At 44.6% G+C, this 22,900-nt stretch overlaps 1 protein-coding gene across 1 annotated transcript in view; it reads right to left on the bottom strand.

Annotated features, from left to right (window-relative positions):
* TBC1D10C (TBC1 domain family member 10C) overlaps positions 1–22,900 on the bottom strand; it is a 211,256-nt gene that overhangs the window by 71,672 nt on the left and 116,684 nt on the right. Inside the window, exon 4 of the mRNA XM_069628960.1 lies at positions 10,144–10,251. Within this exon, the coding sequence (XP_069485061.1) occupies positions 10,144–10,251 (108 nt within the window). The remainder of the gene's footprint in view (positions 1–10,143; positions 10,252–22,900) is intronic.

Raw genomic sequence — 22,900 nt, 5'->3', positions numbered from 1 at the left:
TTGTTAGAAACTGCTGGCCTTGTCAAAACAGCGATAAAAGTTGTAAAAGTTTTAAGTCAGAGCCGCTTGTTATAGATAAAGGAGAAGCTCCCTGGATGAAACTTGGAATTGATATTGTCGGACCATATCAGAGACTAATTGGGGATAAAAGGTTTTTAATTGTATTGATTGATTACTATTCAAGTTGGGTAGAATTGAAAGCTGTCAACAATATTGATTCAAGAGAAATTATTAAATTCCTTAGTGAAATCTTCGGGAGAGAGGGTTTTCCCAAATCCATTATCAGTGATAATGGTGTTCAATTCAAAAGCAAAGAAATAAGAGAGTTTGCCGTCACATCTGGGATTTTATGGAAATATTCTGCTTTGTATCATCCCCAAACAAATGGTCTAGTTGAGAGATGTAACAGAATGGTTGTAGAGACGGTAGAGTTGGCATTGAGAAATAACATGCCTGTGGAAGAGGCACTTAAAGATAGGTTATGGAGTACAAGAATGTCAGTCAAAAGAGATCTAGGGGTATCTCTGTTTGAATTGATGAGAGGCAGAGCCCCCAACACCTTACTTATTCCAGAGTGGGTGAATTACAAAAGGACATCAGAGCATAGAGATAAAGGAAAGTATTGTAAATACTCAGAAAGCAAGAATAATTGGAATATGAGTCACAAATGCAAGGTCGAAATTGTACCAGGAGACATGGTAAGGATAAAACTAGGGCGTGCTGTTAGAAAGGGTGAATCCAAATACAGCAGACCAGTTAAAGTTTTACAAGTCCTAGGCAAAGCCATAAGAGTAATGGGTGGGTCAGTATGGAATATGAATAGAGTAAGCAAATGGAATTGGGATTTTAAGGATAATAGAAGATTTTATCCTAGGCAGAATCACAGGCAGGATCGAAGTAATTGGTTGAGAAATGATATAGGTTTTCAATATAACATAAGAGACAATTTGAATTCAGATACTAACGTCAGACCTCAAGTTGGGGAGGGACGCATACATGTAAGAGAGGATCAAGTTGCCAGAGCGGATAGTCAAACATTGAGAGGTAATGGTCAAGAAGATACTCCTTTAGAGTTTGAATCTGTCCAAGAAAGTAATGGCACTGCTACTGATGATGATAGAAGCATGGATGGAATTCAAGAAGGATGTGTGGCTAGTGGGAGTATGTACAACCACAGAGATAGAAAATTGCCATTCTGGACAAAAGATTATGTCATGGGAAAATAATTAGTTATATTGCACACTACCAATTTTGTTTTATACATAGCATTTGGGTTAACCTACATTGTTAACATTTGTTTTTTTTTGTTTTTTGCTTTGTTTCCTTTCACATTTTTGGTTACATAAAAAAAAAAAAAATAAATAAAATAAAATAATGTAAGGGGGAAAGGATAGGTGTTGTTGTGGTAGTTTTTACCACCATCTACAGCCACAATGGTTCCCAAGTTTTTTAGGTTTCATTCACACTATTTAAAGTGTAATGTTTATGGATTGTCACAGCATATTCCTAAAAATGTGTTGTTCTCTAGAAAGGGGGAGGTGGTGTAGTATTCCCTGTATTCTTTGATGACGCCCTGCATGCCGCGAGGTTAGGCTAGGGAATGTTTATGTTCGAAGGAGGAGAAACGGAACGAGGCTTGAGACAGAGAGAGAAGACTGTGAGCGGCATGCAGGGCGCCGGCTGTAATAGATAAATAAACATCCTTGTTTATTTTAACTCGTGTGGACTGGCATACCTCACCTTACCTCTAAATACAAATTGTGTGGGGGTTTATGAAAAAACAAGAAGTGTTCACAGAAATGATTCGTTAGGATGTTCAGGCCGTTGGCCTCCCTTGCCCATGTTTTCAGCACGGGACAAGGCGTTTCACTCGAGCGTAGCACAATCTCTGGCTTCTTCAGCATGAGGATACATTTCAATCATTAGCATCTGGGCCTTCTGTGCCCAATTCTCTTTGCCTATCAAAGTCTCTTCATGCAGAGGGCCGGATATGACAAAACAAACAATAAGTCATTTTCCTCTTACAAGTACTCAATTCAGGTGATTCACTATTCACCCCGATACCCCTCAGCCGGGCTCAGATCCCTTTCATACAACAATTGTCACTTTGGATCCCCCTCTACGGGCTCAGATCCTCTTTCACAATGTTTATAGTATATTCTTTCTCGGGTGAATCACGGTTCACCCCGGATCCCCCTGAGCTGGGCTCACATCCCCTTCTTAATACAATTAGTCTCCCTCAGCCGGGTTCAGACCAATTTCAGTTAGCATCAACTATCTAAGACTTTCGAATTTGCACAGGATTTGGCTTGACCCATTGCAGGACCACTTCGATTTCACAATTCCTTTTTACAGTTTCAACCTTTCAGTCAGATACCTAACAGAGACCTTCGAATGAGCACCCCCATGCTGCCAGACCGCTCTGTTTACGGTATCTGTCTTGGCTTCAAAGGTTCAGTCACTCATCTGCTGTTTAATTATATTCGCGTCTCTTGTCTTATATGCTTCACACACTGTTCTCTTTAGTTTTCTCTATACAATGTTGCCGCTTGCAACCTTGGCTTTAACCAGTCTGGTATCAGTCTCCCCAACTCACCGGCTGTGCTGACTTTACTGGTGCTGCTTTGTTGGAGAAGCCAAGGACAGTACCACGGTGGCAAACAATCCTCAATCCTCCCCTCATTGGCTATCGTTGCGGGAGATCCTCGGGTACCTCTGACACACAATGCACATTTCTTCAACTTTGATTATGTTTCTTATTCTCAAAGGCTCGTGAAAGTCATAGTCTTTCTCGGAAAAGGTCAAGGGCACTTCCCTCTTTGCAACCCTCTTCGGTCTTGCCGTCATTCTCCTTTTGTTAAACTACCATCTTGGAACTGCTGCCTTCTCATGTGCTTTGCCTTGCTCAGAGTGTGATTTCGTGCATCACCTTTTATCCATGTGTGGAGGTATGATGGAAGTCAGGTGTGTGCAATGATCAGTAATTGCCTGACCCGGCCTGACCATTGTATTGGGACATGTTAGGTGTACGGCTCCGGTGTTAGTCCGTTTTCTTTCACAGTGATCTGCCCATGAAAAAGTGTTTGTGTTGGGGGGGGTATAGGGGGTCGAGTTCCTAAGTATCCTATGGGGAAAAGGTATTACAGGGAAGGGGATACCACGTCTCGCCATCCAGGGTCGCACTTCCACTCCCCGAAGACCCCTCATCCAGGTGATTCTCCCGCACTGGTCCACCCCCAGGAACTGGATACAAAAGCGATGGCCATGTCCTGGCCACCTGGAGGACAGATCCCCGGGGACTAGCGGGAGAGACACTTCAGGTTTCTCACAAACCCTAGTGCAGTTTTCGACAGGCCTGACAGATATGAGCCGTTCGGTCCATACCACAAACAGCACGGACCACCTCATTCTGAATAACTTGGAGCCTTTTAATGTTTGTCTGAGTGCTCTCGACCAACAGGCTTTTACAGTAGTCTAACTTTGTGTTTATCGTTTCTCCTGCGCTCAAGGCTCTATTTAATTCAGAAAGATAGGGGTGAATCTACCAGAGCATATGTGTCATGTAAGCACAGAAGGAACTTAGGTAAGAGACCTGTTTCTTAAAGGTTAGTTGGGGATCAACAAATCCCAAGTGTTTTTACATATTCTGAGACTAAGATCATATTGCCTTCAATCATGAAGGCACTATATTGGGGATCCAATTGTTTCAATTTGTCACCAGTACAGAGAATCGGGATCTTGTTTTTTAATCATTTAGAGCGAGTGAGTTCTTAGCCATTCATATCTTAATGGCACCAAAAACCTAATTTACTCTTGCCAGATCTTTAATAACTCCAGGATGATCTGGATCTTTGTGTCACCCGCATAGTTTGAAATGTGTACCCCCAGACCATCCAAGAGATCACCTAGTGGTCTAGAGTAGACATTAAACAATAATGGCGACAAGCGGATGGAAATTGGAAGAACGTTATACAGTCCTGCTTAGTGCGCTGCAAGTCTGCATCCATCTCTACATTCACATGGGAACCTCATCACATATGCACAGCATAATAAAGAAGACAGCATGTTCTCTGCATTTTGTCACAGTGACAGTTTGTTAGGGTACTAAACACTCTCTCATGTCCTTAGTGTGGAAATAAATCAGACAGCAACATACCAGTCACAGATGATGAGGGAGATTCCCTGTCTAAAGAAGAAAAGGGGGTCTTATGGACATACGAAGGATGCAAATACATCCTCATCCAAGGAAGGAGCCGAGGAAGGAGGTGAACTATTAATCTCCTCAGACCTATGAAATGAAGTGAAAACTTTAGGCTGAAAATCCACTGCAGTGTAAATACTAAGGGTTTCTGGCTTGACTATCTAGAAATGATCCCCACTTAAAAAGCTCTCAACTCTCCCATTCTCCAGGTTGAGTAAATGACTGCAAAATAAACAAAGCCTTAAAATGAATAAACGTAATGTCGGTTAAAGCTAAAGGCTCAAAAGAGATATGAAGAAGTCTGTTCAAAACTGGAGGAAGGTACCAGAAGAGGATCAGCGGTCTAAGGGCAGACTAATTATAGGAACACTACCAGGGGAGGAGTCCTCCACCAAGAAACCCCAAGAATCCCTAAAGGACCTGATCACTGTCCACTTATTCATAGGGTGGCAACCACCAGCCTCAAATCAAACCCACCCCGGAGGAATTGTAAATAGGAAAGGAACACTTAAGTTAAACTCCTCAACAGCCTTCCAGTGTTTAGCATAAGCGGGCATAGTACAAGGTCTGTGAGACAGTTGAATGGAAATAGCAACACTTTGGGAGAGCCCCAGATGCTGGAGAGCTGCAAACCCTCCCACTTAACTGCCAACAGCTAACCGAGGGATGGAGATAGAAGACACCATCCTCCCTCAATTGAGGGTCTGAAAAAATCAGAAGTGGAAAGATCTTGGTGGGGGACTACTGAGACCTTTTGGAGGAGCAGAAGGCACCACTTTCTGGACATAAAGGGAATCCCGTTAATCAGCCTGTGGCTCTCCTCCCAGACCTCTTTCAGAATCCTCAGAATCAAAAGAAAGAGAGGGAAAGCATTAAACAGGACCTTGGCCCTGGGGACTGAGAGGCATCTAAGCTCTGAGTCACTGGGTCCTGATCCTGGGGACAGAGAGCTTTGGAAGAGCATTCTCACTTGACATGTACCAAACTGTCCTCAGAAACAAACCTCAGGCAAATACTCCTGAAAAAACTTTGGGAACAGGGAAATAGTCTTAGAGGGCAGAAACACCCCCGCTTTGCTGGTTCAGTTTTATGGGACTATGGCAACCCTCCCTTTTGCTGAGTCTTTTTTATGAACGTGGCTTGTTTTTATTTGCCCCTCTGTATCCCTCTCCTTACCCTAACGGTGAGGGCCCCATACATAACCGTGCCTCTTTGCCACCCTTTAGCCCTCTCCCGAAGGACACCTACAGGGTTTTCGGCCACTATTTGAGATTTTGTGAATATTATAATTTTATTATTTTTTGCTAAAAAGGGAGTTTTGCTCCAATTTATTATTTCCCTCGTTTAATGTCCGGGCAGTAAGACCCTTGCATTCAGTGCTAATATAGAGAGAGCAAACCTCTTTGCCCAGCACCCCAGATGCCAAACATGAATAGGCCAGGATTTGGGATGCAAGCCTTTCTCATAGATGATCCAAGATAGGCCTTCCAGGTTGTCTGTTCAGACTAGAAATGCTTGCTTTAGGATATGCCTTAGGTATCACCATGAGTAACTTCCAGTTGGAAGACTGCGTTCTCTCCTTCCCAGGCCATGCCCTCTGAGACGCTTTCAAATCTAGGGTTGCCCCAAATTGCAGGGACTGTCATCAGTGGTGAGAACCCTTGGAGGAGGGGCAAAAAATGAATCCCCTGTGTAGCTTGAAAGGATACAGGCAGCAATTGGGGCAGATCCTCAGTCACTGGTCCTAGATCCATAAATACCTGCTATAGAGCGTGGAAGGGGAATTTATAGAAGTCACAGATGAAGTCTTGCTCATGAGATAACAAAGACTGATACTGCCATTAGGCCCTGAATTCTGAGCCAAGATCACACCAAGGAGCTCGGTAGATATGACAGAGCATTAAATACTGACCTGAGAAATGCAGCTCTTTCATCCAGAATAAAGACCTGGCAATGGTCTGCCCTGAAGTGGTTTCCTATGAAGGTCTTGTCCTGACTCAGAGACAGATGCGACTTCTCCCAATTGATAAGGAATCTGTACCTCTGAAACAATGGGAAAAAAAGCAATAGTCTCTTGTCGCCAAGATGAGCCACTAGGTGATCCAGTACTTTTTCCACAACTCTAGGAGCTGACTTCAAAACAAAATAAAAAATGCAAGACTGTGTACTGGTAGTGCATGTTCCACACTGCAGACCTGAAAGAATGCTTTGGTCGATCGGGAGATGCAGGCTCACATCTGACATACATAATGATGCTAGTGTGTCTACCCTGGAGATGACGGGAGTAATCATTTTCAATGTTTCCATTCTGAGGTTTTCTTGAGAATTAAGTGATTCAGAGCTTTGAGGTTTAGACCCAATCGACAAACCACTGATACCTTTTGGACCAGACCAATTGATGAGTATGTCCCAGACCCCTGCAAGAAAACAGAACAGGGGGGAAGAAAAGCTTCTCTAGTAGAAATAAAATATTTTCCAGCAAAACCTGCTCTTCAACAGACAGGCGTTCACGGTGCCACTAAAGGAGGTCAAGGAGTAGGAAGAGAGGAGAACTCCCAAAGATGTCCATCCTTGATGATTCTTCTGTCCCAGGAGTATGAGATTTTCCCAGACATTCTAAAAGACGAGTTCCCAGTGCCCTATTCTTGCCAAACCTTACACAGCCAGGACTTACAATTGGGATCCACTGGCTTGCGAAAGGGCTTTAGCAAGGGCCGGAAACGCCTCTGGGCTTGCACCAAGGCCTGTCCTGTGTCTTCTGATAGAAAGGGCAAAACTTGATCTTACTCCTGACTGAAACATGAAGTAAATTAGGTATGAATCTGATAGACTGAGTGTGCTTCTGTACTTCGAATATATGAAGAATCCTGTTCTCCAACAGTTCTCCAATGAGTAAGAATAACCAAGAAAGAATAAATGAAGGGCTGCAGACTTCCCTGCAGCATCAATGTGCCAGTCCTTAATATAAAGATGTCTACTATCAAAAATGGTGTCTCCCGCTGCCAGAGCTGAAGCTCTCAACCCATCAAGCACGAAACCAGAAAGAAACACGGCCACTGTCTGCATGGCTTCCATGATAGACGTACAACCAGGACCCTCCTCAATGACTTGGTAAAGAGCCTGAAAAACGGGTGTCTCTAAGAACCAACCACCACGTAGGCATCAGCTCTAAGAGAAAGATGATTCCTCCAAGGGATCTCTGGATCATGTGGTCTACCTTTGTATCCACCACGTTCCTGATTGGCCCACTTCTTCCACGATGGAAGGCCTCCCCATAAAGCCATAGACCAAGGAATTCATTTGTATTGAGTCAGAAAAACCTTCTTAAGCCCAGATCAAGGGATATAACCTGGGCAGGGTTCTGGGGAAAGAACCCCTGACTGGTTCCTTCTTGTCCCTGGTAACTGCATCCTCATTATCCAGCTGTATCAGCAACCCAGCTTTGGCAACATGTCTGTATTGCCAAAGGCGAGACACGGAACGGCACTCAGGAATCCCAGGGTTAATAAAGGCCCAGATGTATCTTGATGCGGAAAAACAAACTGGGCAGATCATCTTTATCCAGCTATTACTGGTGAGACTCCACCTCAAAATCCTGTGCTGTACGTTAATGAATTCAAGTGTCCTTGTTGCGTGCAGGCACCCATTTACTTATAGTCTCTTTCACAATGGAAGAGATACTGTACTCAGACTGCAGACTCCTTAGAAAGGCATCTTGGGCAGCAGCTTCTTCTAGACCTATGGTATGAGGGCAACTGAGAGGAAGAGGAGGAAGACAACAAGGCGCGCCTCCCTCTGCAGCATTGCTTTGTCTTGGTAGCATGCTTCCCTGCGTCTGTGAAATGTAATAGGTTTACTTGTGATGTACTGAGCAACACCAATATACAACCATGCCTGATCTTTCCGGGCACCTAAATGCTTACCTGGGAAGTGTGTCAGAAGAGCCCTCATGCATGCATGCTCCTCTAAACCTCAAGTAAAGTGTTGTGTGACATCCCTGACGCAGAATCCAGCCATCTGCCTTCACTTCCATTGAAGAACTTCCAAACTGGGGCATGCAAATCCAGCCCAGCACAGACCTGCCCCTATTACTACCTCAACAGGGACCCAAGGCTGCCAGGGATCCAGGGGAACCTGACTCAGCTCCCCACTAACCATCCAAGAGTGGCAGGGAGAATGAACGAAAGGAGGGAGCAAAACACCGCAGACCCAGCAGTGGCGTGTCCAGACTCTTTTTAGTGTGGCGGCTCAAGTGGGGCACTGACTTATGCAGGGGTGGCGTGAGGTGCGAGCGCACACACACATAATGATCATAGTTTAGGATAATGGGGTGGCCAGTCAGATTCCAAGGGTAGCATGTGCCACCCCAGCCTCGCCCTGGACACGCCACTGAAACCCAGGCCCGACACAGTAAAGGAAATTAACAGGAGCAGCAGTAGGCTAGAGCCTATTATTTCCGGTAAGAAGAGGAAAGGGAGGTGCCTTCTCTCCACAGGAGCCAAGGTAGACCTTCGAGTTTCTTTCTGTTTGAGCAAGCCAAAAGGGAAACTCCTGTCAAACAAGGCGGGTTTCACCCCATAAGTAAAGGACTGGGAAGAGGGTGAGAGACGTGGGGGTAATGGAGGTGTTCAAATCCACAAGATGACAGGGAAAACATGGTATGTCAAAAGAGGGGCTCTGTATCTTATTTTTGGCAAAAAGAGGGTCACTCATTTTGAGTTGCATCTTGCTTGTAAGGCACATTTAGGAATGTGCAAAGGACAAACTACGCTGTAGGGATGCATGACGGTTCCATGTGTTAATATCCCCGCAAAAATATCGCCATACAAAAATATTGCCATATTTTTGCGGCGATATTAAGGCATGGAGCCTGCGGGGGACACCCCCACAACCCCCATATTATTTTAAAGGGAACGGAGGACACCCACGCTCCCAATAACCCCAAATATAATCCCCACTAAAAATATCGCCTATGGCCGTTCCCGACGACCATATATACGGCGACATTTTTGGTGGAGATAATATTGCCTGATACCTGCATGACCATATGCATGTAGAAACCTCCCACTCCCTGAAGTTGAGGAAAACCCTGCATCAAGTTAACAGAGAAATAGATGCTTATTCCTGCCAATTTTCAGGGAAATGTTTAAGAGCTTTTCGTACAAATGGCAGGCCATTTGTTTATGATATGCATGGGAGTCATACGATCAACATGGAAGGCACTCAGCGAAAGCACTTACAGCCTTCAGGGGATCCAGAGTTTATATATAATGTTGCAGTTGGTGTGTTATATGAAGTGCCAGGTTTTGTATAAGATACTCTCTATGCACTTTGGTGTAATGGCATTTATGATGCGCTTACATGATATGATATGATATGATAAATCATTTATAACGCACCTGTACACAAGTGTTTCTAGGCGCGATAACACAAAGCGATGTATCATGTATTATCATGTATAATATGTAGTGTTAGCCATTATGTGTTGTGTATGATATTTTATCTTATGTTAATACGGTTTCATACTGTGCTAAACCACCACCATGGTAGTTTTTTAGTGCCTAGGTTTGTCTGTGGAGGGGTGTTCTGTTCCCCTTTGGGGGTGCCTGAATCTTAGTCTGCTGGAGGAAAGAAAAGGAGGCAGGTAACCTGGTATACTGTCTTACACTGGTTTATGTTTTCCTTCATTATCGTAAATTAGGTGGTATTGAAAATGTTTTGTTGTGTTAATTAACGGGTTGTACTGGAATGCTTTAAGGGAACTGTAACAATGATGCACAACCAAATAATTATCAAACAAATTCCTTTTGGGAGTAGTTCCAGTGGAAATCCTTGTTGTATGTCCACATTTGATTTATAGAAGGAGATACGATATGACTGTATAGTCTTTTTCTGGGGGAAAAGCAGGGACCACATGAATTTAGAAGGCGTAAGGACCCTACCTGATATATTTGGGGGTGTCTGTCCATGTGTGCCTGGCCCCCACACAGCATCGGCCAACAGCGAGCTCTCAGGGAGGATGGAATTCCTTTCCGGCATAAAAGCTTCACCTAGATGGAGAGGAAAAGGCACTTTAAATAGGTCAAAGTTGTTAGTTCAAGCGAGAAATCCTCAATCTCCATCTAGTTTTGACAGAAACATTGTCATAATGGGGAAGAAATTATGAATTAAAGGGATGAGATGGTAGAAGGAATTAAACATCATCCATTGGAGTGTCTCACATGGCAGACACAGTATGCAGCCACACTATTGTAGCGTTTGAAAACGCACTGATGGCCTTGGGAGCCTCCCAGCAGAGTGCTAGATGACTTGCCATGCATAAAGCCTTGCATCGAGTTTCACAAAAAAAGCAAACAAAAAAGTTTCCCTAACATTGGACAGTTTGGCATAGACAGAATGTACCTGGACAGTCTGATGGAGATTTGATTTTTGTAAGGGACTCTCGTCCATGCTATTTATAATTACGATACGGGACAGGATGAATCTCAATTCAATCCAAGAGGGTTTATTTCGGAATGTCATACACAATCCATAAAAGCATAATGTCAAAGATGGCCTTAATAACTTAAAAAGTCGCTATGAATGTTCATGGTTTTCTTAAGGATCACAGAAAAGGTTCTTTTTCATAGTGGGTACATTATTCAGCATGAAAAAGACATAGATGGTTTGATAGAGAGCACCAGGCTGCAAAACGAGTTTTAGAACTGGTGCTATTGCTGCCCCCCTCTGTGGCTCTCGTCTTCCGTGAGACCTCCCTCCCTAACCCAGACGTCCATACCCCTGGTTAGAACTACCAAATGGGAACCTCTTCTGTCTGAGTGATGCCTTCGGCCAAAGATGCCTCCCTGAAAGCAGGCTGTCTGATCTCCCTCAAAGATTTCCTAGCTAGTCCTACACTACCGGTGCTTAGTTCTAAAGAGTGGTGTATGGGTATGCCATTAACCTTAGACCCCACTCTTCTCCTTCCTACTCTCCTGCTCTCCCTACACTCCTCCATGTAACTCCACCCACCTTTCTCTCCTCCTGCCTCTCGCTTACGTCTCTCCGATGTCTTTCTCTCTGCCACCTCCCTCCAACCCCTGATATCAGTATCTTCTCTCCGATCATACTACTCCCTCCTGCTCCCTCCTCCTGCTACTAATCCCCTCCTCTGCACTACTAATCCCTCCTTCACCATACTACTCCTACATTGGCACTACTACACTCTCTGCACTACTACTCTCCCTTGTCCTCACTACTGCTACACTCTCACTACACACTAATACTAATCTCTGTTTCTCTGCACTACAGCCCTTTACTTCCTCAAGCTCAGGGATATGATGCCTTGCTCACATTTCGACTACACCCACTCTCATGATTGCCACACACTCCCCACGTCTCTCATACACCCTTCCTCTCACACCCTACTCTGAAACCCTCTCGACAAGTCTCAATCTATCCTAAAACTCACTCCCTTTCAGACTATTGCCCTCAATCCCCTACACCTATGTCCCACACTTTAACCAGCATTCTTTCTCTCTTCCACCTTCTGTATACCCTTCTCCCTTTTCCTACACTGCACTTCCCTACACACAACTGGTACTTCTTTCTCATAAAGTCATCACATGTACTAAGCTCTGCCCCCAACTCTCCAACACTCTGCTCATCTGTCCGACCGCCACCTGGTCTCTCTCGGTCCACCTTCCTTTCCTTCTATGACCTCACCCAAATAACCCACACCAGCCTCTCCTTTTATCTCCTTTTATTTTGTGGAGCTGGTGGTCATGGGTGTTCCTCCTCCATTGGCTACAATGCTCACCTGACATATCAATCAGTGTCTGTCTTTCCCCAGGACCCAGGTGAGAGGCTTAAAGAAAACCTCAAACCCCCTCCCCATTTCCAGCACAATTTCAGCAACAGTCTATGGTGGTTTCCCTGATGTTTCTATGTTGAGCTCTGGGTCTAGATGTCTGTTTGTCTGCTGTTGGGGCGAGTACTGTGCTTTTCAGAGGCTCTGATCACTGTTAGGTTGTGGTGTCGGTTCACCGTCTGTCTCAATTGCTGTAGTTTGGATTTTCTGTTTGTTTGGTTTCGGCCCAGGTTTTCTTGGCTACTCCCAAGTATATTGTGTGAGATGTCTTGGAATAGAGAAGAAATAACCGTGGCCAGAAACTATATTGGAAGGCATTGGGAGACAAAGACGGTACCAGGGATCATATCCAAGACATCAATGACATAAATGCAGAGCATCAATTCATGTTTGGTCAACATCAATCCAACATTAGATCAGCTTCGAAGATCTCTTTCTTAAATATAAATCGTTTGACAAAACGTTGTTCAATACCCGTGTGTCCTTCACAGACACGGCGCACAACATATACAAAAACGCCAGAAAGCATTGACTAATGTTGTTCGCTTTCCAGATTGTAAGTAAAGTAGATTTCCTATTTTTGTCATATTTTGGGATAGAAAAATATCACAATGAAAGCCAGCTCCAGGATTTTTAAAGAAAAATGTATATCAACTGAAAAGTCCTTACACCGTTCTGATGTCGAAATGTTTGAACTATAACCTTGTCACCAGGTAACAAATTATTGTAGACAATCAGCAAATGATATTTATTTCGATATAGGGGCATTGTTAGATTTCACAATCTTCATATTGTGTCTATTTTGCCTAAACAACATTTTCAAAGTTTTCAATATTTCAGAAGTTGTTTCGTTTGTTATCAATGTTGATCCTGTAAGTGTGTACTATGATTAATGAATTCACATCCCTCAGACATGTCCTCGTACATTGGATCCATGGGATCAGATACCAGCTTTCTGAGGCCATGATTTACATTAACAATGTTCTTGATACAATCGCAGAAGACTTGCCGTAAACATGTAAAAGCAATTTTGTAGGCTCTACTTTCAAGTCACAATCGAGATATGATCAACCTACCTCAGTATGTACAGAGTACGATGTAGCTGAATTTGAGCGACCCAACAGTTGCTTACAAAGCGTATTCTCTACTAACGGTAGTGACTGATCTTTTCTCATTCCCAACCAGCCACACCATATTTTGCAATGGCTCTCAGTTTAGTTAGATACAATTTAAGCATCAAATCTACAGGTTGGGCATGAAATTATTTGGTCAAAATACAAATTCTGCCTATTGCCTGGGGCATTATTGCAGCTTGCCTAATATGATACTTACCAATTAATGATTGATGTACACAAACAACCAGATGCTCCTAGTGTGATGGATTGCCATCTGGCGAGTGTGTAGGAGCCCTGACTTTTGTGGTTTTTATTAAATTAATAAACTGATTCTTGTAATTCCATCTCAAAAAGGTTAATCTGGTACTCAGATCTTCCTTTCATAAGCTCCATACCAAAAGCACAGAGAACACATGTACCCTGTTGGATCAGTATCCTGATCTGCAGAGCCTGCGCTCCACTGGCACCGTTGCAGGTTCAGGGGTCAAAGATGCCCATTTGACAGCTGCTGTGACAGCTGTGAGGAATGTGGACAATTCATCCCTTCTCCCCAGAGGGGAGCCACCCCCTGTGAAGCTATGGAGGTGAACCTGCTCTGCAAGACCCTCCTTAGCGGTCTCAGCAAGTGGGACCTCACTGGGAGTTCCTCCCCTCTTGGGATCAAGGACTCCAGTACAATGAGGACCGCCCGGAAAGGACTGCTGTGTCCGTTTACATGGGACTTGAAAGAACTGTTTGTTCTCAAATTTCAACTACAAAGACCAGGAATCATCCTTCCACTGTGTTGGCTTAAGGTAAAGTTGACTATCATATGAAGGCCTTGGTAAAGGAAGAGGGGCACTCCTTTTTTGGCGGTGATGACGTACGTACACCAAATAACTGTGAATTAGGAGGGACCTTGGGAGAGGAAGTCATTGTGTGTGATTCCTATGGAGGGGTGAGAATCCCCTATACACAGAAGCAAGCCTCTGTAGACACATCTGGCAGGGGCAGAGCAATTTGGAGCCGGGGTGCCGGTAATACCAGCAGTATTTGCCGGTAACGGGCCCGACTTTCCTCCGGCTGCGAGGTAAATCAGGCCCCTTACTGGCAAACTCAGAGTTGGCCAGTGTGGTAACATGCCAGTAAACGGAATTACTGGCATTTTAACACTACACCAGCCAATTCCTAATGAGGCCCTAAGTCTTCTAAGAACCCGGGCCAGGCAGAAGCCCATTCCGAGGCTGCTGTACAAGCCTCCTTTTTTGTTAGGTTTTCTAAAGTGGTAGGGCCAGTTAGTGAGTGGGAATTTGGACTCTGTACTCTTTATTTTGGACTACGACAAGCACCTTTAGTTTTTGTTTTAGAAGGCAGGGAATAACCCTCATAGCAATAGGACCAGTTTGGCATTTTGCTTTTATTTTAAATACACCAATCTCTACCATGACCCATCGTAACCGAAGTCCTTCTTCTGGTTTGCCACTCAGTCAGATCATAGCAATGCAGAGGCTACATGTATGGCTTGCACACAATTGCAAAAACCATGTAACTATGACAGTTGCTATCCTGGTGACAGTTGTAAACTTTAAATATACGCCATTCCCAAATTTAAGGTATGGTTGCTAGTATCTCTCATAATCCATGCCACATCAAATTGATATTATGCATGTGTCAGCCCATTGAGCTAAGCTCAGCAGTGGAAGAGTTATGTGTATCCCCCCACCAGGCAGTTTCTGCTGCACCTTGCAAGACTGTAGACCTGGGGGTTGCCATTTCATTGATCCATTGTGATGTAGTGTAACAACTCTCTTTGATTTGATTTGATTTGATTTGAGGGATTTGTAACGTGCTCTAAACGGATCTAACCGTATAATGGCGCAGATCGTATTAATAACTCAGGAAGGCTAGGACAAAGTATATTCTTAAGTATATTTGAGAGCAAGAAAAGATCTAATTATTATCCAGTGGGCACATTCGATTTGAACAGGAAGGTCTTTAAGGCCTTTCCGGAAATTAAGCAGGGTGTCTGAATTCCGTATTTCCCTGGGTAGACTGTTCTAAAGTCTGGGACCATACACCGAGAATCTTCTGTCCCCTCTAGAAACAAATGTAGATGGGGGGGATGATTAATAGTGCTTGGTCACTTGAGCGAAGGGGTCTTGATGGTTGATAATATCTAAGTATTTCCTTAAGATAGTCTGGTGCCATATTATTCAGACATTTGAAGATCAGACAGGCTATTTTAAATTTTATACGGTCTTCAACTGATAGCCAATGGAGAATCATTTTTGAAGAAATGAAGAGCGGCCAAAACCCAATGCTAACAACATGGTACAAAAACCTTTTAGATCAAGCTGCAAAAATTGGTTGTTCTGAATGGGAAATCGAACGCATTCCTGGAAAAATAAAGAAAAACCTAAAGTTACAAGATTGGATCGAAACACTTGAAATAGCTGATGAACATACAACTTCGGCCCATCACACAACCAATACACAAAAGGTGGACGATGTAAGAAACTACTTAAAAAAGTTCCCAGACAAAAGACTGCGTACAATCTTTCTGAGAGCACGCTTAAACATCCTGAAGACAAATGAGATCCTTTACACCAGGAAACAATCAATGACCAACAAGTGCCGTTTCTGTGCAAGTGGGGACACCGAAACTCTTAGACATCTACTCCTTCTCTGTCCTGGTACGAGCAACCCCAGACAAACCTATCTTCATCCACACGGATCAAAGCTCCAGACCATAAGGGAAGAGGATTGGTGGAACAAGCTTATGAGCGGGGATTCAATTTCCCTGACTATAGCGACTGCAAAATTTCTGGACAGTTTGAAATTAGAAGAAAATGACACTTGAGATCAAAAGGGGAAACAGTTTCTCCTAACCTAGAAGAAACAGTACCCTAAAGAATATCATAAAGAACAAACAGAATAAATAACGATCTTAGAAAGCACCCCAAAACAGAGTGAAGGAAAAGATCTTGTAAAAATTGAAATACAATTAAAATACAAGTAATAATAATAAAAAAAAAATAGCCAATGGAGTTGATGACGGAAAAATTAGACATGGGCTGTTTTTTTGAGCCCATAGATCAGCCTGACCGCAGCATTCTGCGCTCTTTGCAGTCTGTTAATCTGTTTTTTCGGAATGCCCACCAGTTAACTATTACAGTAGTCCAGGTGAGCATTCGTAAGTGCCCCCACTACTTGAGGATAGTCTTCCTGTGGAATGTAGGGAAGTGTTTGTCGTAGGAGCCGCAGGGAATAAAAGATTGCTTTTACTTTGGCTCCAACCTGGCTTTCGCTACCCAGATTGTCTTGCCAAATACAGCCGAGATTTTCACCTTTGTGGAGAATGTAAGTTCCACTCCTAATAGCTTAGGGAGAGGTTGAGTTTTTATTGCGGTCATGAGGTGTTCCGGACCAAACATAATGAATTCTGTCTTGGAAGCATTCAGTTGCAGTTGATTAGAGGCCATCCACTCACTGATTTCCTGAAGGCATTCTCCAATTTTGATAATAGTTTCTTTAACCTTATCGATTGTGATGAAAATCTGAGTGTCATCAGTGTAGGACTGGAAACTGACTCCATGGCGTCTCAAGATTTCCATGACTAGTCGAAGGTATAGGTTAAACAAGAGAGGCAACAGTGAGGAGCCCTGTGGGACCCCACAGTCAACACTACTAGGAGCCGAGGTGAAGGTACCGAGTTTAACACATTGTTGACGTCCCTACAAGAAAGACCTGAACCATTGGATGGCTTGTTCTGAAAGTTTTCGAATCGTCCTCAGTCGCTCCAGGAGGATCTCATGATTGACCGTGTCGAAGGCAGCTGACAGATCAAGCATCACTAAAAGTGAAAGCTTGCCCTGGTCAGCTACCCTCCGCAACTCATCATAAACTAACAGCAATGCTGTCTCCGTACTGAATTTAGGACGGAACCCTGACTGCAGGGGATCAAGGGGTGATTCCTCTTCAACAAATGCCTAAAGTTGGGAAGTCACCACCTTTTCCAGTATTTTCCCTGGCCAGGGGATACCTGCAATGGGACGGTAGTTTTCAAGGACTAGAGGATCCAAATTCGATTTTTTCAGAAGAGGTGTTAGTGTAGTGTATTTGAGCATTGATGGTACTGATGCTTGATCCAATGATTTGTTAATAGATAATGTAACAAAAGACGCAATTTCCACTGCCATACACTTGGCTGCTATCGCTGGCAGGGGAAATAGGCAATCATTAGTTGGCTTCAGAGTCTTCATCAGTGCACAGACTTCCTCCACTGTTACATGCTCTCCAGTGGGCCAGCCTCCTAACAGTATCTGGACTGGGACCAGGAATCACAGGGCACCGCCATCCCAAAAGAACTACCCTCACACCAGGGTGTTGCATACCAAGAGGGCCTTTGATGCTATTTACAAGGGAAAGGGGTTGGTAAGTGTAGATAGAGGGAGCTCAATCCAGTGGGAGGAAAATTCCACCATCTTGTTTCATTCCATCCAATCCTTCCTTCCTGTCCAATCGACTTCCATTAGCACAAAGCACTTCGGGTGGGATGTCAGAAGGCAAGGACCACGTGTGTCAAGCACAGGGATTGAAACCCTTAAAGCTGGCTTACTTTAGTCCAATCACCTGTGGGCATTTGCCTTTAAAAGAAATGGTCTACCACTCCCTCTTGTATTCACTTTTCAACAAACACCTGAGAAAGAATTAATTGGACCTCTGTTGGGAGAGTTGACTTTCAGAGGTCTGCCACCAGTAAGGTGAAGACTGAGTGTCCAAGGCAGAGGTGAGCTCTGTTTCCTACCCATCCCCAGGGCACATTAGGCGGGACCTGCTGCTGGAACAAGACCTCTATATCTGTGAGCCACATTGCTGCACAGTACCTCATCATGATGAACGGCTCCTGAATTTAGACCAGCCTCCCTTCCTTGGAAGACGGGAATGTTATGTTAAAGGACATGTGTACCGCGCACTATCACCAACAGAGTGGTGGCCAGGCATAAGGACTGAACCTTTCCCTGACCCACCCAGCAGATGCCACACATCTGAAAATGGCTGGAATCTGTACAGATTATGGTGAGCACTCTGACCAGAATCAGTGAACACCACCCTCGAACCGCCCTGAGCTACCGCATTCAAACCGACTTGACAGCTTGCTGCTTGGGCCAAAACGATTCACCATACCCTGAGCTGAGTTCGGCCTGCTCGCAGGACAGCTCTCAGCGCAGTTCAACACTATCGAACCACCAAAGATCTGCATAAGGTAATATTGAACCATAGCTTCCACCTGGTCTTTTTAGGGACCCAAGAGGGTGCTTATGTCACATATGCACCTTTTTTATCAAAGGCATATCATTTTTTTTAATATTGTGGTTGTTAAAGGGCCTTTCACCTCTATTTTATTACCCAGAGTGTTGCATCTTTCTATCTTTGCATACTCTGTGTTCTTTCCACAGGGGTGGGTTTTGTATAGTGTTTTCTATTTAGTTAGTAACTAAATAATACGCGACTTGTTTTTTTGCTGCTCTAAGCCTCCAAAAGCTCCTTGCCTGCCCAGCGCAACACGCAGCAACCCTGGCACCCTCTTCTGCTTCTCCACCCCCAGTCCTGCCTCCCTTGCCCTCCACCAGGCCCTGATTGGCTGAATTGCGGTGTGCATTGTAAGAGCCTAACCCTTGGCACTAACACTTCCTGCATCACTCTTCCACCAGGCCAATGGTAAGCGTTTTTTTTTTTTTATGCTGCTCTTAGCCTCTAAAAGCTCCTTGCCTGCCCAGCACCACACGCGGCATCCCCGGCACCCTCTTCTGCTTCCCCACCCCCAGTCCCACCTCCCTAGCCCTCCCCAGGACCTGATTGGTGCTCCTCTCCTTATCCTGAACGCTACCTGGGCAGCCCCCTGCCCAGCAGCCCCTGCGGCTAAGGGCCCCAAGGCAAAGGGGACGGCTCCTACATTGGAGGCTCCAAACGGTTTCTGCAGGTGTCAGCAGGGGAGGCCAGCAGCCAGCCATCAACCGGCAGCAACCATCAAGGTTGGTGTGGCCTGGGTGGGGAGTAGAGCAATCACTCTACACCGGAAGCCCTGACACTCAGCCTACCCTCAGACCATGGCAGACCAGGATATTAGTACTGGCCAGTTTAGCAACTGGATAGAATTGTGTATATTAGGTCGCGTCACATTTAGACAGGATTGTGAATGTTAGCAGTGCCACATTTAGATAGAATTGTAAATATTGGCCATTGCCACATCCAGATAGAATTGTGATTATTGGCTCGCATCACATCCAGACAGGATTGTAAATGTTGGCTTGCCTCGCCTCTAGATAGGATTGTGAATGTTGGCCATTGCCCCATTTGGACAAAATTGTGGATATTGGCCTGCGTCACATCTGGACTGGATTGTGGGTGTTGGCCAGTGCCACATTTGGATGGAATTGTGATTATCAGCTTGCGTCGCATCTAGACAGGATTGTAAATGTTGGCATGTGTCGCTTTTAGATAGGACTGTGAATGTTAGCCTGCGTCACATCTACACAGGATTGTGAATGTTAGCAAGTGCCACATTTAGATGTAATTGTGAATATTGGCCAGCATCGCGTCTAGACAGGATTGTCAGTGTTGGCAGGTGCCACATTTGGATAGAATTGTGAGTGTTGGCCACTGCCACATTTGGATAGAATTGTGAATATTGTCCGTGTGACATCTAGACAGGATTGTAAATGTTGGCTTGCGTCGCTTCTAGATGGAACTGTGGATGTTAGCAAGTGCCACATTTAGATTAAACTGTGAAAATTAGCCGGAGTCACATCTAGACAGGATTGTGAATGTTAGCAACTGCCACATTTAGATAGAATTGTGAATATTGGCCTGCGTCACAACTAGACAGGATTGTGAATGTTAGCAAGTGCCACATTAGATAGAATTGTGAATATTAGCCATGTCACATCTAGGCAGGACTATGAATGTTAGCCATTGCCACATTTGGATGGAATTGTGATTATTAGATCGCGTCACATCCAGAGAGGATTGTACATGTTTGGCTTGTGTCATCTCTATATAGGATTGTGAATGTTAACCATTGCCACATTTGGACAGAATTGTGAATGTTGGCCACTGCCGCGTTTGGATAGAATTGTGATTGTTGGCTCCCATAGCATCTAGACAGGATTGTATATGTTGCCTTGCATCGATTCCAGATAGGACTGTGAGTGTTAACAAGTGCCACATTTGGATGGAATTGTGAGCATTAGCCATTGCCGCATCTAGACTGGATTGTAAACATTGCCAGTGCCACATTTAGATAGAACTGTGAATGCTAGCTTGCATCGAATCTAGAAAGGATTGTGAATGAGGGCCAGTGTCACATTTGGATATAATTGTGAATATTGGCTTGCGTCACATATAGACAGGATTGTGAATGTTAGCCAGTGCCGGACCTAGATAGAAATGCAGAGATATTCACGCACCACATCTAGAAAGAACTTGGAAATGAGCACATATCAGATCTAGATAGCAAGGGCAATAATCAACCCGCGAACAATCTCATCCCGCTGCATACACCTCTCAAACTCTAACCAAACACAACCACGACCCTAAAGCACAGCAAACCGCGCAATCTTCACTACACTGCAACAACAACAAAAAAATCACACATAGCTTCGCACATCAGCACACGACGGCTACCGACCGAAAAGCACACCTAAGCGCAGCAAACGGTGCTAACCGAACTGAAGTTGCCAACAGCACATCACTGCTCTCTTGCACCTTTCACGTTCGGTCCCACTAACTCACCCCCACCCCCTTTCCTTTTTCAGATCCGTCGTCGGAGGGCCAGGGGACCACTCCGGTGGTGATAGTGTGCGGTACAAATATCCCTTAACATTATTATTGCAGATGGTGTGATTTGTTAAAATATATATACTTTTTGGCTTGTGCATAATTGGAAATCATGCTTCCAGCTGCTCTCTGGAGGGGGGCATTATTAAGGGTGCAGATTTTATTTCCCCCTTGATCTCACCCTAGAGGTCACCCAACATATGCCAACGATTGCTTCCAAAATGAGCATTGGAAAAGCTTACAGATTCGATTGCCACAATATGAAAAGTAATGCCTAGTACAGTCACCAGCCTTGTGTGGGTGCTGGCATCATATGCCAAGTGCAGCTGCAAGTTCCCAATTTCTGCACAGGAAGCAAGGCAACTCAAACAAGTACATATGACCCGGAAGGACTTCCCTCCGCTGCAAGAGCTTCATAATAAAGTCAGACGTAAGGATTAACATGTATTGGAACTGTTCGTTGTGCCCTAAAAAATAAAACATACTATTTCTATGCAAATACCGAAAATTTAAATAAATGTTAAATTAGAGTTCTAAAATTAATTGAAGACCTCTGTCCACCCTCCCCAAACAGCGGGGCTATAGGCATGATTCATGGAATTATTTGCATGTAAAACGGGGATTTGCATGCCATTCTGCCCGCAAAACCCCGTTTTACATGCAAATAATTCCATGAATCAGGGTCTGTGTTTCTGCACCTCATGGTTACTCTCATTTCTCATACTAGCCACAAGGGGAGTTCCTCCCTCGGGGCTCTGGAGGCCAAGGATCTGAGATGCCTCTCTGCAGTGGACCTGCTGGATTAATATCTCTTGCATCTTCAGGGAATTGGCACTTGTCATGTGTTCAGTGTCCAGTTGTGCTGGGTCTTTCTGCCTCATCGGGATGAATCTGGGAACAGTCAATGTCAACTCATTGGCTTAGACCAGTCTTTTCTCTAGCTATTCTTCTGCACAGGATTACTCCTTTCATCTTCCAAACAGTGGCTTGTCCAGACTCTTTTGACTGGAGTGGCCCAAGTTGGGCACTGATTTGCAGGGGTGGCGTGAAGTACGAGCGCACACACACATAATGATCACAGTTTGGGATGATGAGGCGGCCAATCAGATTCCAGGGTATCACGTGCCACCCCAGGCCGCTCCCTGGACACACCACTGCTTCCAACCCCTGCTGTCCTCTGTGAGGGCACTGCTGCTTCCCACTCTTAGCACTTGCATTAGCCGGCTATACTTGGAAAGGGACAATTTGTTCTTATGGCTCAAACTTACTCCGGCTCATTCACCAGGATGTATGCCAGGACCTTTTACTGCTTGCTTTTAGTTATACTAGTTGTTTGGCTTGGTTTGCTTTTTCTTAGCACACCAGATTATGAGCCACTATCCGAGTCAGCCGGTCCAGTAAAAAATTCTGGTATTCATGGATGCCGGCACTTTACCGGACTAACCAACTAGGGGTTTACCGGGGGGGTGCCTGGGTTACCTCTAGCTGGAAGGTAAGGCAGGTGCCCTACCTGCAAAAAAAGACCTCATTACCGGTGCCGGTAATGATGGCAAATCCATGAGTGAAGATTAACTCCGTCCCTCCGGCACTCGTAATCCAGCAGCAATGCCGCCGGACAGAGTGCCAGAAACGGTAACAGCCTTTGCCGGCATCCTGGGGGGTTTACTGCCAGGATACCGGCATGGTGGGAATGAGGACCTATGTCCTATGTTGACATGCTTGTCTCCTCTCTGATGTCTAGTAACTAACAGGGAATCAAGTGGAGTGGGCCTTTAGTCCTCTCATCAATTGCAACAATGCCAATAATGGGACAGTGTTGCATGTCAATCTGTCAGCTACCAGCACTTAAAAGGGCTGTGATATGTAAAGTACATGTGAGGCACTGCTGCCAAATAGAGGTTTCCTTTAAAAAATCTA

The sequence above is a fragment of the Ambystoma mexicanum genome, chromosome 12 (genome assembly GCF_040938575.1).
Source record: "Ambystoma mexicanum isolate Mex_15411 chromosome 12, UKY_AmexF1_1, whole genome shotgun sequence".
NCBI lineage: Eukaryota > Metazoa > Chordata > Amphibia > Caudata > Ambystomatidae > Ambystoma > Ambystoma mexicanum.
Note: the sequence above shows the minus strand (reverse complement) of the source record. Positions and strands in the feature narration are given on the sequence as shown.